The sequence below is a fragment of the Cucurbita moschata genome, unplaced genomic scaffold (assembly GCF_002738365.1).
Source record: "Cucurbita moschata cultivar Rifu unplaced genomic scaffold, Cmos_1.0 Cmo_Scf00003, whole genome shotgun sequence".
NCBI classification, from domain to species: domain Eukaryota; kingdom Viridiplantae; phylum Streptophyta; class Magnoliopsida; order Cucurbitales; family Cucurbitaceae; genus Cucurbita; species Cucurbita moschata.
In genome coordinates this window covers 4,318,344-4,331,829 of record NW_019268519.1, presented here as the reverse complement: position 1 = coordinate 4,331,829, position 13,486 = coordinate 4,318,344, and the positions used below count along the sequence as shown (strand labels likewise).

Below are 13,486 nucleotides of genomic sequence, written 5' to 3'. Positions count from 1 at the left end.
CCCCCCCCCCCAATCCGCTCCCCTTCGGGGCCCAGTGTCCTTGTTGACACACCGTCTTGTGTCCACCCCACTTCGAGGCTTAGCTTCCTCGCTAGCATATCGCCCGGTGTCTGACTTTGATATCATTTGTAACGGCTCAAGTCCACCACTAGCAGATATTGTCCTATTTGAGCTTTCCCTTTCGGACTTCCCCTCAAGCTTTTTAAAACACGTCTGCTAGGGAGAGGTTTCCACACCCTTATAAAGAATGCGTCGTTCTCCTCTCAACCGATGTGGGATCTTATAATTGGGATCTAAGACACAAAACAAGCTATAAACTAACAACCAAAAAATTTAGGATCAAAGTCAAGGATATGTTATTCATTGTAGTAATTTTTAGTAAAGCTTAGGCTTGAATAAAGATTGAGTTTAAAGTGGGCGAGTACCTCGTGCCCTTATTTCCTACCCATCCACCTATATCACTTTCAAGTACATAATACTATTTTACTAAAGGTCATTCAAACTCTTTGAAGAAGACACCCTCCAATGCTTGATCGAGTACTCACCAAGTTCCTAAAGTACACTAACTTATCCCTCCGTCGAAAGACTAACGCACTCCTCGAAATATGAATGAGGCCTCGATGTGGATTACTTTAGTGTTGTTGTACAAGATAGTTAGCCAAACTACTTCCTATCTCTTAACCCAGAAAACATTTCAAATGTAGATCTTCAGATTTCGAGTGAAGTCAATAAAATTAGATCACCGAACGAGTAATTGTCACAACCACTATAGTTTCCAAAGGATTGAAGCATTGAAAGGTGAAAAACTGTGCCATGATTGATTTGTTAAAGGGAAAAGAAATAGTAATGAGAGAAGAGAGTGGATGTGCGATGCAGTTGTAGCAGATTAGGGAACAGAAGGAATAAAGAATAATATTCAGTGGTTGTCCTTTGCCTCCGCCTCAGGGTTTGGTCTTTCTCTTTCTGTTCCAGTTTCACATGTCTAAGTCTCTCAACTCTGACTGAAAAAGCAGTGTCTTATGTCCCATTTGCTAGGAGTTTTGTGATTGCTTTCTCCCATGCCAGACACCATCATCCAAATTGATTGGATTGACACCCATAAGCACACTCAATTGCCCAACTAGTATTGAATCATCATTCTATTATTATTATTTTCCGCTGTTCATTAACTTTTCTGGTCCTCCTAGATTTAGCTCGTGTTTCTAAATGTTTAGCGATTTAGTCTATGAACTTTGGTACGTAACCATTTCGTCTGGGTAGTTTAATCTTCGTAGTGATTTAGTTTATGTTGCAAATACTGGTAATGTCTAGCGGAGTCCCTTGTGTATATAGATTGATAAGTTGTCTAGAGGTCGAGGCCCTGACATTTAAAGTTTTCGTTGTGTGTTAGATCCCACATCGGTTGGGGAGGAGAACGAAACACCGTTTATAAGGGTGTGAAAACCTCTCCCTGACAGACGCGTTTCAAAAACCTTGAGGGGAAGTCCGAAGGAGAAAGTCCAAAGAGGACAATATCTATACTAGCGGTGGGTTTGAACTGTAACAAATGGTATCAGAGCCACGCACCGAGCGATGTGCCTGCGAGGAGACTATTCTCCGAAGGGGAGTAGACACGAGGCAGTGTGCCAGTAAGGACGCTGGGCCTCAAAGGGGGGGTGGATCGTTAGATCCCACATCGGTTGGAGAGGAGAACAAAACGCCTTTATAAGGGTATGGAAACCTCTCCCTAGCAAACACGTTTTAAAAACCTTGAGGGGAAGCCCGAAAAGGAAAGCCCCCAAAGAGGACAATATCTGCTAGCGATGGGCTTGGGCCGTTACAAATAGTATCAGAGCCAGACACCGGGCGATATGCCAGCGAGGAGGTTGTCCCCCAAAGGAGGGTAGACACAAGGCGGTGTGCTAGTAAGGACGCTAGGCCTCGAAGGGGGGTGGATTGTTAGATCTCACATCGGTTGGGGAGGAAAACGAAACGCCCTTTATAAGGGTGTGAAAATCTTTTCCTAGCATACGCATTTTAAAAACCTTGAGAGGAAGCTCGAAAGGGAAAGCTCAAAGAAGACAATATCTGCTAACGGTGGGCCTGAGCCATTACATTGTCATTGCCTACAAAGAGTTCCCCACAAGCCAAATTTAAAACGTGAAGAGCTCGATATGAACTTTCTAAACCATCTTGAAAAGCACCAAAAACATCAAGAACTAAAGCATAGACTTACTTTTATTTCACTCAACCACTTGGCCTTTTTAGATATACCCTTTACTTTAATCTCTATTTCAATATGATATCCATATTCTTTTTAGTTACTTGTAGAATTTGGGTCCATATTTTAAAGCATTTGCCTTGATTCAAAAGCAGAAAAGAGGACCAATGAGGTAATGAGCATTAAGAATTGCTTTGAGGTATGCAAGCATATACTTATTCCAATGTGTCTATCAACCTATGTTCATTCATTATGTCTTATGGAATCCAATGCATCGATACGTCCTAGAGATCCCATATACAACTAGGTCACGACGCTTAATGTCAACTTATAGTCAAAACTTAGCTTTTATCTACATAGTACGTTGTGATCATTAGAGCTCGTTTCGCACCTTAGTCTGTTAAGATTCATTAAGATGACAAAATCACTGCACTCATGAACCACTGAACGAAGTTTGTTTTCTTTGAAAATATTTAAGAAGAACGAGTTTAATTTTTAAAAAATAAAAACAAAAAGTTATATAATAATCAACGGATTAAATGAGTTTTTTTTTTAATTTAGTTTATGATAATTTGAAATTTAATTATTTGGTATCTAAAATTCATTAAAAAAAATTATTATTATTCTCTTTAATCTCATCTCCTAAGTTCTTATGCATGAAAACAATATTTAAATTTGAATTTAAAATATAATAATATTAATATTTAAACCAATATTTCTATATAAATTTAAATTTAAAAAAAAAACACTTTTTTTAATGTACTTCCAAAATCTTTGCCTCCCTATTCTTAGATCTTCAAAAATAAAATTATTGATTTTGTTGAATATCGAAAAAGTGATCGAGCATGATTACATCGAAGAAAAACATATAAAGATGGGGTGGAATAAAAAAACGATTCGATGTAAAAAAATATATATATTTTTAAAGAGACTAAACTTTGTCATGTCATTTGATGACGAAGATGACGTGTAACGAGTAAAAATACCTGAGAAAAAGAAAACGAGCACTACAAATCAATGTCTTTAACACGAACAGCAACGCCCTTCGAGTTTGGAGACTGTATGTATGTATATCTTTTGATCTACATACATCGTAAACTGGGTAAAGAAATTATTAGGTTGGAATCGAGTCGGAGAAACCGTTCATCGATGCCTATAAATATTTATCGTGAAATGAGATTTATTATTAGGTTGAAAGCGAGTCGGAGAAACCGCCCATCGATGTTTATTAATATTCATCTCCGTCTTCTAACCTAAACGTTGAGCGAGATTTTTTTATTGTGAACGAACGGAGAAAATGTGTTAGGAGAATGATTCTCAACAAAGCTTCCAACCATTACCAACTCACCTTTGAGAGGTGGTGTTGGTTGATGATCCTTCTTCAACTATTTTCTTTCCAAATCAAGCCCAACCACTTCCAAAAATATTTGCAATTTGGTCCTTTTTAAAACCCATTTTCTTGGTTTTCATCTATTCATTTTGCAATCCAACCCCTCAATTCATAATTAATTCCATTTTAACCCATCATTTATATGTAAATATTTTATATAACCAAATAGAAAAATAATTATCAATATTAATGATATTTTTATAAAAAACCAAAGTTTAAGCCAAAATTTGCAAAGAAGCCCTTATATTTTGTCCAAATATGGAAGGAAGCCCTTATAACGCCCATGCGATCACCTGTCATTCAACGCGTGGCGCTCAGTCGCCTCCCACAAAAAGACAAACAGCCAATGCACCAAAATAATAATAATAATAATAATAATAAATAAATCAAAGTTATTGAATTTAGTCTTTATAAATTTAATTTATATCATAAATTTAATTTTTGTATAGTTTTAAAATTTTCAAATTAATTTCTATAATTGGGTTAAATCATATAAAACTAATTATTATTTTTTTAATTAGTTTATTTTGAATATATAATTCGACCGATTAAACCATTACACTGTTAATATAAAAGTTACAAGTACATTTTATTTCATGGTCGGAGGAAAATTGAAAGATAAACAAAGGTACTTCTAAGGATTCTCGAGTGAAAAAATAAAGATGTCTCCTACGTTACTCGTAATAGGTAGAGTTCTAAGTTTATAGAGTCATTTGATTTCAGTGCTAACACTCAAACCCACTAGTTGGTTTTCCCTCTCGGGCTTCTTCTCAAGGTTTTTCGTTCCTCAACCGACGTGGGATCTCACAATCCACCCTATAAGGAGCTCAACGTCCTCGTTGGCACACTGCCCAGTGTCTGGTTCTGATACCATTTGTCACCATCCAACCTCCCGTAGATATTGTCCTCTTTAGGCTTTTCCTTCTGTACTTTACCTCAAGATTTTAAAACGCGTCTTGCACACCCTTAAAAGTAATGTTTTGTGTCATAGACTATTGTGGGATCTCACGTACATGAAGAATGAGAAGACCTAGAAGGTAAGAAATCACCGACCCGAGTGATTCAATTGAAATATTTCTCGTGGTGAGACGCCGATTTAACAATTAAAATAATATATTTGAAAAAAAATAGTTTTTTTTTTAATTAACTAAAGAAAAAGGTTAGATTTGATTAAATCATAGAGTATTAGGGAAAAAAATGAAAATGGAATCTGTTGTGGGAGGCAAACTCAAACAAGGAGGAGGCTCTGAATTCTCACCAACAACAACAACAACAAAACGAGCGAGAGAGAGCGAGAGAAATTCTCGTAGCCTTCAATCCCCAAATTCGCCGAGAAATCTATAGAACCATACCCAAACCAACCACAATCAATCATTCAACCATAGACCCTCTCTCTCTCTTTTCGCCATCAAAAGCGATCATTGTCGGCTTCTTTAATCTCTTCCCTCTTCCTTTGGAATCAATCCCTTTTCTTTTCCGATTTCACTTTGTTTTTGTTTCCGAGGCCGACCCTTTATCTTTCTTCGTCTCTTTCATCCGCTTCCCTCTTCTTCTCTCTGTTTCTGTTCTTCTACATTCCCCCCTTCACTTGTTCCACCAACTGGGTTCTTCTGCTTAGCTTTTGGTTTGTTGGGTTTCGGCGTCGGAGCTGCTTGGTTGTGTTGTGCGCATCGCTCCGGCGTTTGAATGTGAGTTTTGAGAACCTACATTTTGATTCACTCTGTTTTTCTTTTTGTTTCTGTTTTGTGCGGTTGTTTGTGGGTAATTTGGATGGAACAAGGGAAATTTGAGTATGGATAATTGCTTGCTTGATTTCCCTTTTGTGGTTTAGTGTTGGGTTTGATGTATGTTCTTAATCATCAACAATGAGGGTGTCCAATTCCGATGATGCTCTTTGATTGTTTTTGTTTGTTCATTGTTAATTCGTTTCTTATGGGATCTGGGTTGTGTTAGCTCGAAGATTTGCTGAGAGATGGCTTTGGCTGCGACAGATAAATGTCTCGGCTGATTCGTGTAATTTGTGCTTTGTTTTACTGAATTACAGCTGCTTCTTTAATCTAGGAGATACCAAACTCATGGGTCTGGTTGTTGTTGCCCTGGTTCTCACATTTAAGGGCAAAAGGAAACTGGGTCTACTTGTGTTGGAACAGTTTAGTTTAGCTGTGCTGTAGGCTTTGGAGTGGCTTTTTGCTGTTTTGATTTCTTTCTTGCAATGTTCTTTTGGTTTTATGACGTTTCTGCATTGAACAGAAGCTTTGGTGGATTCATTTGTATATGAAATGAGTTGGAACAACACGCATACAGAAGTTCATCATGTTAATACCCCTTATCCTTATAACACTGCTGGGAGTTTCCTGGAATATTTTGAAGGTCTTACCTACGAACATGTAAATTTCATATTTTCGGGCGCTTCACATTCTCAGGTACTTTCGATCTGCTTGCTTCTTTGTTCCAAACAGCTGTACTTGATTTGTTAACCTCTGCAATCGGAAGTCGTTTTTCTGTTTTTTTCGATATGCTGTTCTTTTGTCGTTCTTACTTCATGGAAGATTATGTTCTTTGTTTGTGAAATGAAGAGTGAAGTCTCTTTGCATTTCTTTGTTTTTTCTTCTTCTGACCTCCGTTTTCGAGTCGAATCTACTTTCAAGTTGAAAGTTGCCTTACCCTGTTTATAACCGATATGCTAGCAAAAGAAGTTTCGCACTGAACCATAGTGCTTCGCTCTCGAGTTTCTTGAATTAATTTGAACTGTAAATGGAGAATGACAATGTAACTCATTTAAGTTTCACATTTGCAGGAGACTGTTTATCCTCCTCTGAATTCAAACTTTTACAAGTTTGGGTTTTCAGATTTTGGGAGTCCTACCTATTACAACCCACCTCAAGCTTATAGGGTGCATGATCAAGAGCCCATAATTTATGAACATAGGAGGCTAGAAAACTCAGCAACTCAGCCTGATGTACAGAGCACAGTAAATCTTGAGTTGGAAGAATTTGCAAATACTACAGCATTTGACAACCATGTAGAATGTAAGTGATAGCTTTTCCAATTGTTCCATCCCTGGAAAAAGGTTTTTCCAATTGTTCTCCATCTGTTTGGTTCACCATTGAGGTTTCGTGGAGGTATGCAAAATATTTACTTCTGAAACTCTGAGATCCCACATCGGTTGGAGAGGGGAATGAAACATTCCTTATAAGGGTGTGGAAACCTCTCCCTAGCGAATTCGTTTTAAAACCGTGAGGCTGACAGCGATACGTAATGGATCAAAGCAGACAATATCTACTAGCAGTGGGGTTGGGCTGTTACAAATGGTATTAGAGTTAGATACCGGGTGGTGTGTCAACGAGGATGCTGGCCTCCAAGGGGGGTGGATTGTGAGATCCCACATCGGTTGGAAGGGGAATGAAACATTCTTTATAAGGGTGTGGAAACCTTTCCCTAACAAACACGTTTTAAAACCGTGAGGTTGGCCATAGTGGACAATATCGGCTAGCGGTGAGCTTGAGCTATTACAAATGGTGTTAGAGGTCGACATCGGACGGTGTGCCAGCGAGGAAGTTGACCCCCAAAGGGGGTGAATTGTGAGATTCCTCATCGATTGGAGGGGGGAATGAAACATTCCTCATAAGGGTGTGGAAACTTCTCCCTAGCAAATGTGTTTTAAAACCGTGAGGCTAACCAAAGTGGACAATATCTGCTAGTGGTGAGCTTAGGCTATTACAAATGGTGTTAGAGGAAGACATCGGGCAGTGTGTCAGCGAGGAAGCTGTCCTCCCAAAGGGGGTGAATTATGAGATTCCACATCGATTGGAGGGGGGGAATGAAACATTCCTCATAAGGGCGTGGAAATCTCTCCCTAGCAAACGTGTTTTAAAACCGTGAGGTTGACGGCAATACGTAACAGGCCGAAGCGGACAATATCTGCTAGCAGTGGGCTTGGGCGGTTACAAAACCAATGTTCACAGCAAGAGCGAAACATCAAAAGATACATACATCAATTACATTTTTCATTGCTTCTGAGGTTTATTTGTTTATTTATATTTTAAGTTTAAGATTCATTGGCATAGAGTATGACATATACTTCTTCATTGAACATAATTGAGATGAACAGATACAATTAGATATATATTGTTGAGGAATACCGGTGTTCATATCCGTACTTCGTTTCTCAAGATCTCGTGTGCTTAAGGTTATATCTTGAGAAAACACTGCATACAAGGATGAACTTAATAACTCTTGTAGATGATTCTTATAAGTTGTTTAATTGAACACCAAAAAAGAATACGGTTCTTAAAATATAGATTTCCCTTGAATTTAGTTATTACTTCACCTTAAATGTTTCATAGTTTTCCTCTCTCTGATAGCTCTAACGGTCGACTCGAACAATTCTCTTTCGCTTTCTCTCAGGTCCAAGAGGACGCCATAATTCACATGATTTTCAGGTTTGTGGCTTTTATATGGTTTGCAGATCAACTTTCTACCTGAAACGTGTTTATAAAACTTGTTTGGCCTGGTGTTTTGTTCTCGATCGTTGACGAACGGATGCTTTATCTAAGTGTAGGTTGTTTGGCAAGACAATGTCGATCCTGATAATATGACTTACGAGGTTAGTTCGTTTGGAAAAAATTACTTGTTTTACGGAACTTGCTTCAACAAAAGGGTACCGACACCCGAAACCGAGACAATGTATTACAATATCTATAGCTACATAAGCTGAAATAAGTTTTCTTTTGGGTAACTAGGGCAACTATATAGGCCTGCTGAACATTTTTCTAAGTAAGATTTAACAAATTTCATCCTATATGGCCTCTGATTATCTTGAACTATCTGCAATTTTTTACAATACTTGGATAAAAATCTATAATATTTCGAGTTCAGGAATTACTAGAGTTGGGTGAGACAGTTGGAACTCAAAGTCGAGGTCTTTCACAAGAATTGATCGCTTTGCTTCCGATATCAAAGTACAAATATAGTTTCTTCTCGAGGAAAAAATCTCGTGGAGAGAGGTATGTGATAGTTCATGATGTTTCTTTCCTTGACGTTTATTTGTCTCTGAGATTGACTCGTAATCGTGCTATCCTCATTATGTCGTGTACTTACAAAGAACGCTGAATGAACGTTTTGGATTCAATGCTTTTCTATTATATCATACCTGCACCTGATTGAGAGTCCAGTTTGTTCCTGTCTACTTCTTTGAATCTCATGTACTTTTCTGGATGTAGATGTGTGATATGCCAAATGGAATATAAACGAGGCGATCGACGGATCACTCTGCCATGCAAACATATCTACCATGCTGGTTGTGGAACCAAATGGCTCAGCATCAACAAGGTATTACTATTAGTTTAGTAGGACTGAATGTGTGCTGCCATTGTTGGACTGATATAACTCGAGACCTCTGTTCTGTTACAGCTTTTACACGTAGTCTTTGAACCCAATTGCCATCCTCCTTTTAAAACATAGCACCCCGCTCTTTTCTCATTCATATGCATCTCAAAACCAACCAAGCAAGGGTTAACATTGTGTAGTCGGGAATAGAGTGGTAACGGCTAATAGCTAGCCTATTCACTCAACCGAAGGGCTTCCCTTTTTTCATTTCCTTGTTTTGTCCGTTAGATTTTCAGTAGCTATAAAAAAAATATCTCAAAGTGGAAAGTCTTCTCCTTCTCCTGTTAGTTTAGTAAGACTGAATGTGTGCTGCCATTGTTGACTGATATAACTCGAAATCTCTGTTCTGTTACAGCTTTGCCTAGAACTTCCAAAGCTTTTACCCGTAGACTTTGAACCCAATTCCCATCCTCTTAAAACATAGCACCCCGCTCTTTTCTAATTCATATGCATCTCAAAACCGACCAAGTAAGAGTTAACGTTGTGTAGTCAGTAATAGAGTAGTAACAACTAATAGCTAGCCTATTCACTCAATCTTCCTTAAAAGGGCTACCTTTTTTCATTTCCTTGTTTTGTCGGTTAGCCGTTATAAAAAAATCCTAAAGTGGAAAGCCTTCTCCTTCATCTACACATCTACACAATCTTCGCATAATAACCACGTTCATTCCGTAGCTAAAACGGGTAATCAATGGTAGACTTTTAGGTGTCGTTTAGTATAACAAAAAGTGTAGCAGCATCGAATACCCGTGTTGTGAATGAGTGAGTGATTGAGTAATAACGTTATGGTTTTGCAGGCTTGCCCCATATGTTATACAGAGGTGTTTGGTGATACTTCAAAACACTGAGTGAGTGTGTTGATTGTTAGAGGAAAGAAAGAAGAAGAAGAAGAAGAAGAAGAACATAATGGTGTTTGTAAGTTAATTGTTAGAAATTTTTGCGAGGAAATTCACTTGATTTTCTCTCATAAATTTGGGCACTTCAGTAATCTCCCACTGCTGAAGTGAATAAAACATCAGTTGCTTGCTTGTATTAGCTAGCTAGCTTGTATCAGTGTTTGGTGTTTGGATGTGTTATGAATCCTTGGCGGCCTCAAGAGCAGGGGCAAAATGGGAAATTAGAAATGGAAATAACTCTATATTTTATAGGAATTTTGTAATTCATAGTCCCCTTTTTTAAAATATTGCATTTCTTATAGTCATTCCCGGTTATGTCTTTTGGGTTCGATCCTCTGACCTTTTTACTCTATATAGTTAGATTTATTCATTGGGCAGGGCAAGGACAAAAAAGTCTTTTTCGTTCCCGTCCTCAGCCCTGCCTCTTATTTTTAATCTCCATTCCCACAAAATTTCCTATTTTTTCTTGCGAGGATCGGGTTAGGGATTGGAGTTTTTTCTTATTTTCTAAAAGTATTTATTTCAAATAATTTTTTAATCCATAATTTTTATTTCTAATATAATTTCTATATAGAAAGTTTTAAACGTTCTAATATAATATATATTTAATTTAATTTTTAAAAATTCAAATTTTAATGTTACAGTATAGGGATAAGAGTAATATCTTTCAAATATATATTTGTCGTAATAAATACGAGGAAAAATCTTTTGAATTTAATTTTATCTTGATTGGGTTGGTTACCCGAGTAAACAAATGTTGGTTGACCCAACAAAACTTGTTGGTTGAGTTGGTTACGGAGCAATTAAATATTGGTTGACCCAACAAAACCAACAAAAAAAAAAATGTCAACGAGCAGACCAAACTGAATTTTTATGGTTTGAGTCAGGTAATTCAAGTTGGCAAGTTATTGGGTCATATGAACACTCTTACATAATAGGAATTAAGTCTTCGATCCTTGGACTAATAATACTTAAATCTTCCTAATTAAATTAGAATATTTGCACTTTCTCGTACTAGTGCTCGGGAGCCACGAGCCTCTAACGACCTGGATTTGTGTTTAAGCACGAGATGCTTTACCCACCAAACTCGAGCTACCTTTGTTGTACCTTTTTTTTCCACATTTGTCCATTTGACTTAAAAATATTGTCCCCAGACAAAAAAAAAAACATATAGAGAAAAGAAGTTGATCTAAAAAACATTCCAATACATAGATTTGTAGTAACAAAAGGACCAAACATGAGTGGCAACGAATATATGCAAATAAAAAAACATACCAAAAATACAAACTTCTTACAAATTTTTTATTTTCCTATTTAAGAAATAATATATCCCATTTCTTCTACACCAACTATATAAAAATGGAAAATAATAATAATGGGTGGTCCATTTTTTTGCATTTTCTTTCATAATTTGAGCGGGAGAGTTGATACACGTACGTTGGACAAAGCAAACAAAACCCAAACAATAGCCTCACGAATTTAAAACGAGTCTCCTAGGGAGAGGTTTTCACACTCTTATAAGGAATGCTTCGTTCTCCTCTCCAACCGATGTGAGATCTCACAATCCACTTCTTTTGGAGGCCCACCATCCTCACTGGTACATCGCCCGATGGCTGGGTTTGATACCATTTGTAATAACCAAAATCCACCACTAGTAGATATTGTCTTCTTTGGCTTGTTACATATCGTCTTCAACCTCACGATTTTTAAACATGTCTTTTATGTAGAGAGTCTAGTCCTACTCTAACTAGTGTCACACACCATCTAATATGTGATGTCCCACATTGGTTGGGGAGGAGAACAAACCACTATTTATAAGGGTGGTGTGGAAACCTTCCCTTAGCACACACGTTTTAAAGCCTTGAGGGGAAACCCCAAAGGGAAAACCCAAAGAGACAATATCTACTAACGGTGGATCTGGGTCGTTACATAAACCGCTCAAGCCTACCGTTGGACCAATTAAAGAGTCATGAATTTTCATAAATAAATAAATAAAGCACGAGGAAACTACACTTCCTAGTGCATAGACATTGGAGGATTGGTGGACTCAATTATTGAATATTATTTTGCTTTGAATAAACAACATTATCTAATATTTTAATGTGGGCAGTGCTTGATTATATTTAATTAATTATTTTATTCTTTGAATTATGCACTCTCATTAATTTAATTAATTAGAGTTTACTCCTAATATATAGGGCCAGCTGGCATTGTCACATTCCCCAAGGTCGTATCTTAATAAACTTTATTTTATATTAGGTGATTTATTTATAATAATGTTATATAAATATTATTTTTACATTTCCAAACATATAATTATTCTCTTGACTTTTTATTTATGAAATTTTAGTACAATATAAAAATATAAATATTTTTAAATATGTAAATATATAGAATTTGTAATTAAATATTATTTTTTTGAGTTGCGTGATTTACTAAAAAGTAATTATATTATTTAAAAAAGACTTTATGATATTTTAAATTAGATTAACTAAGAGGACAAAAGAAACAAAAGGTCCAAGGCTGGTAGTCACATGCCTTGTCCAAGTGGGAAACAAATGTCGTTGAAATTTGGTTAAGATTTAAATAGTTATCGGAAACAAATGTGCATCTAGTCATTTTGTTCTCGTGATCGCTCTCATTCAAATGTGGTCTTGGTTCATTCATGTGATGTCCCACATTGGTTGGAGAGGAGAATAAAACACGTGTGGAAATTTTCCCCTAAAAAAACGCGTTTTAAAGCCTTGAGGGGAAGCCCGAAAGGGAAAGTCCAAATAGGACAATATCTGCTAGTGGAGAATCTGGGGCGTTACAAATGGTATCAGAGCCAGACACCGGACCATGTGCTAGCGAGGAGGTTGTTCCCAGAGAGGTAGACATGAGGCAATGTGATAGTAAGGACGATGGCCCCAAAGGGGTGGATTTGGTGGGGGTCCCACGTCGATTTGAGGAAGGAAAGAATGCCAACGACGACGCTGGGCCCTGAAAGGGGGTAGATTGTGACGTCCCACGTTGGTTGGGAAGAAGAACAAAACGTCATTTATAAGGGTGTGTAGATTGTGATGTTCCACATTGGTTGGAGAGGAACAAAACACCCTTTGTAAAGGTGTGGAAACCTTCCCCTAGGATACGCGTTTTAAAGCCTTGAGGGGAGCCCGAAAGGAAAAGCCTAAAGAGGACAATATCTGCTAGCGGTGGATCTGGGTCGTTACAATTCATGTACCTAACCTTTACTCGGGTGTCAAAACTTCAAGTCCAACACTTTTAGCTTTAGAATTCAAAGAAAAGTGCACATTATTGGTATTGATAGTAGCTATTAATTATTTTAAGCACTTTTTAAAGATGATATTCTTAGGATCACTCTCATTCGAATATAATATCGGTTCATTCATGCATCTTTTCTTTATTCGGGTGTCACGACTTATCTCATAATAAATTACTTTCACTCCTATCACCTACCCTTATATTTCGTAACTCCAATTATATGAAATTTTTTATGTATTAATTGAAAAGAATGACGTTCATACACGTTTTATGATGTCATCTCAGCAAGTTCCATACCAGTATTAGTTGAACGGTTCGTGGGTGTATCTTATTTTTTTTTTTTTTTTTTTT

The 13,486-nt window shown here is 37.2% G+C and overlaps 1 protein-coding gene across 2 annotated transcripts; it reads left to right on the top strand.

Moving 5' to 3' along the window:
• Positions 1–4,800: 4,800 nt before the first annotated feature.
• LOC111434637 (E3 ubiquitin ligase BIG BROTHER-like) lies at positions 4,801–10,176 on the top strand. Of its 2 annotated transcripts, XM_023072114.1 has the most exons (9): positions 4,801–5,278; positions 5,841–6,013; positions 6,388–6,619; positions 7,998–8,032; positions 8,152–8,196; positions 8,469–8,596; positions 8,813–8,921; positions 9,773–9,868; positions 9,941–10,176. In XM_023072114.1, the coding sequence occupies exons 2-8, from the start codon at positions 5,870–5,872 to the stop codon at positions 9,821–9,823; spliced, it is 744 nt and encodes a 247-aa protein (XP_022927882.1). In that variant the 5' UTR covers positions 4,801–5,278; positions 5,841–5,869; the 3' UTR covers positions 9,824–9,868; positions 9,941–10,176. The 2 variants fall into 2 exon arrangements, with proteins under 2 accessions (XP_022927882.1, XP_022927874.1); XM_023072106.1 differs by having other exon boundaries at positions 9,773–10,176.
• Positions 10,177–13,486: the final 3,310 nt, after the last annotated feature.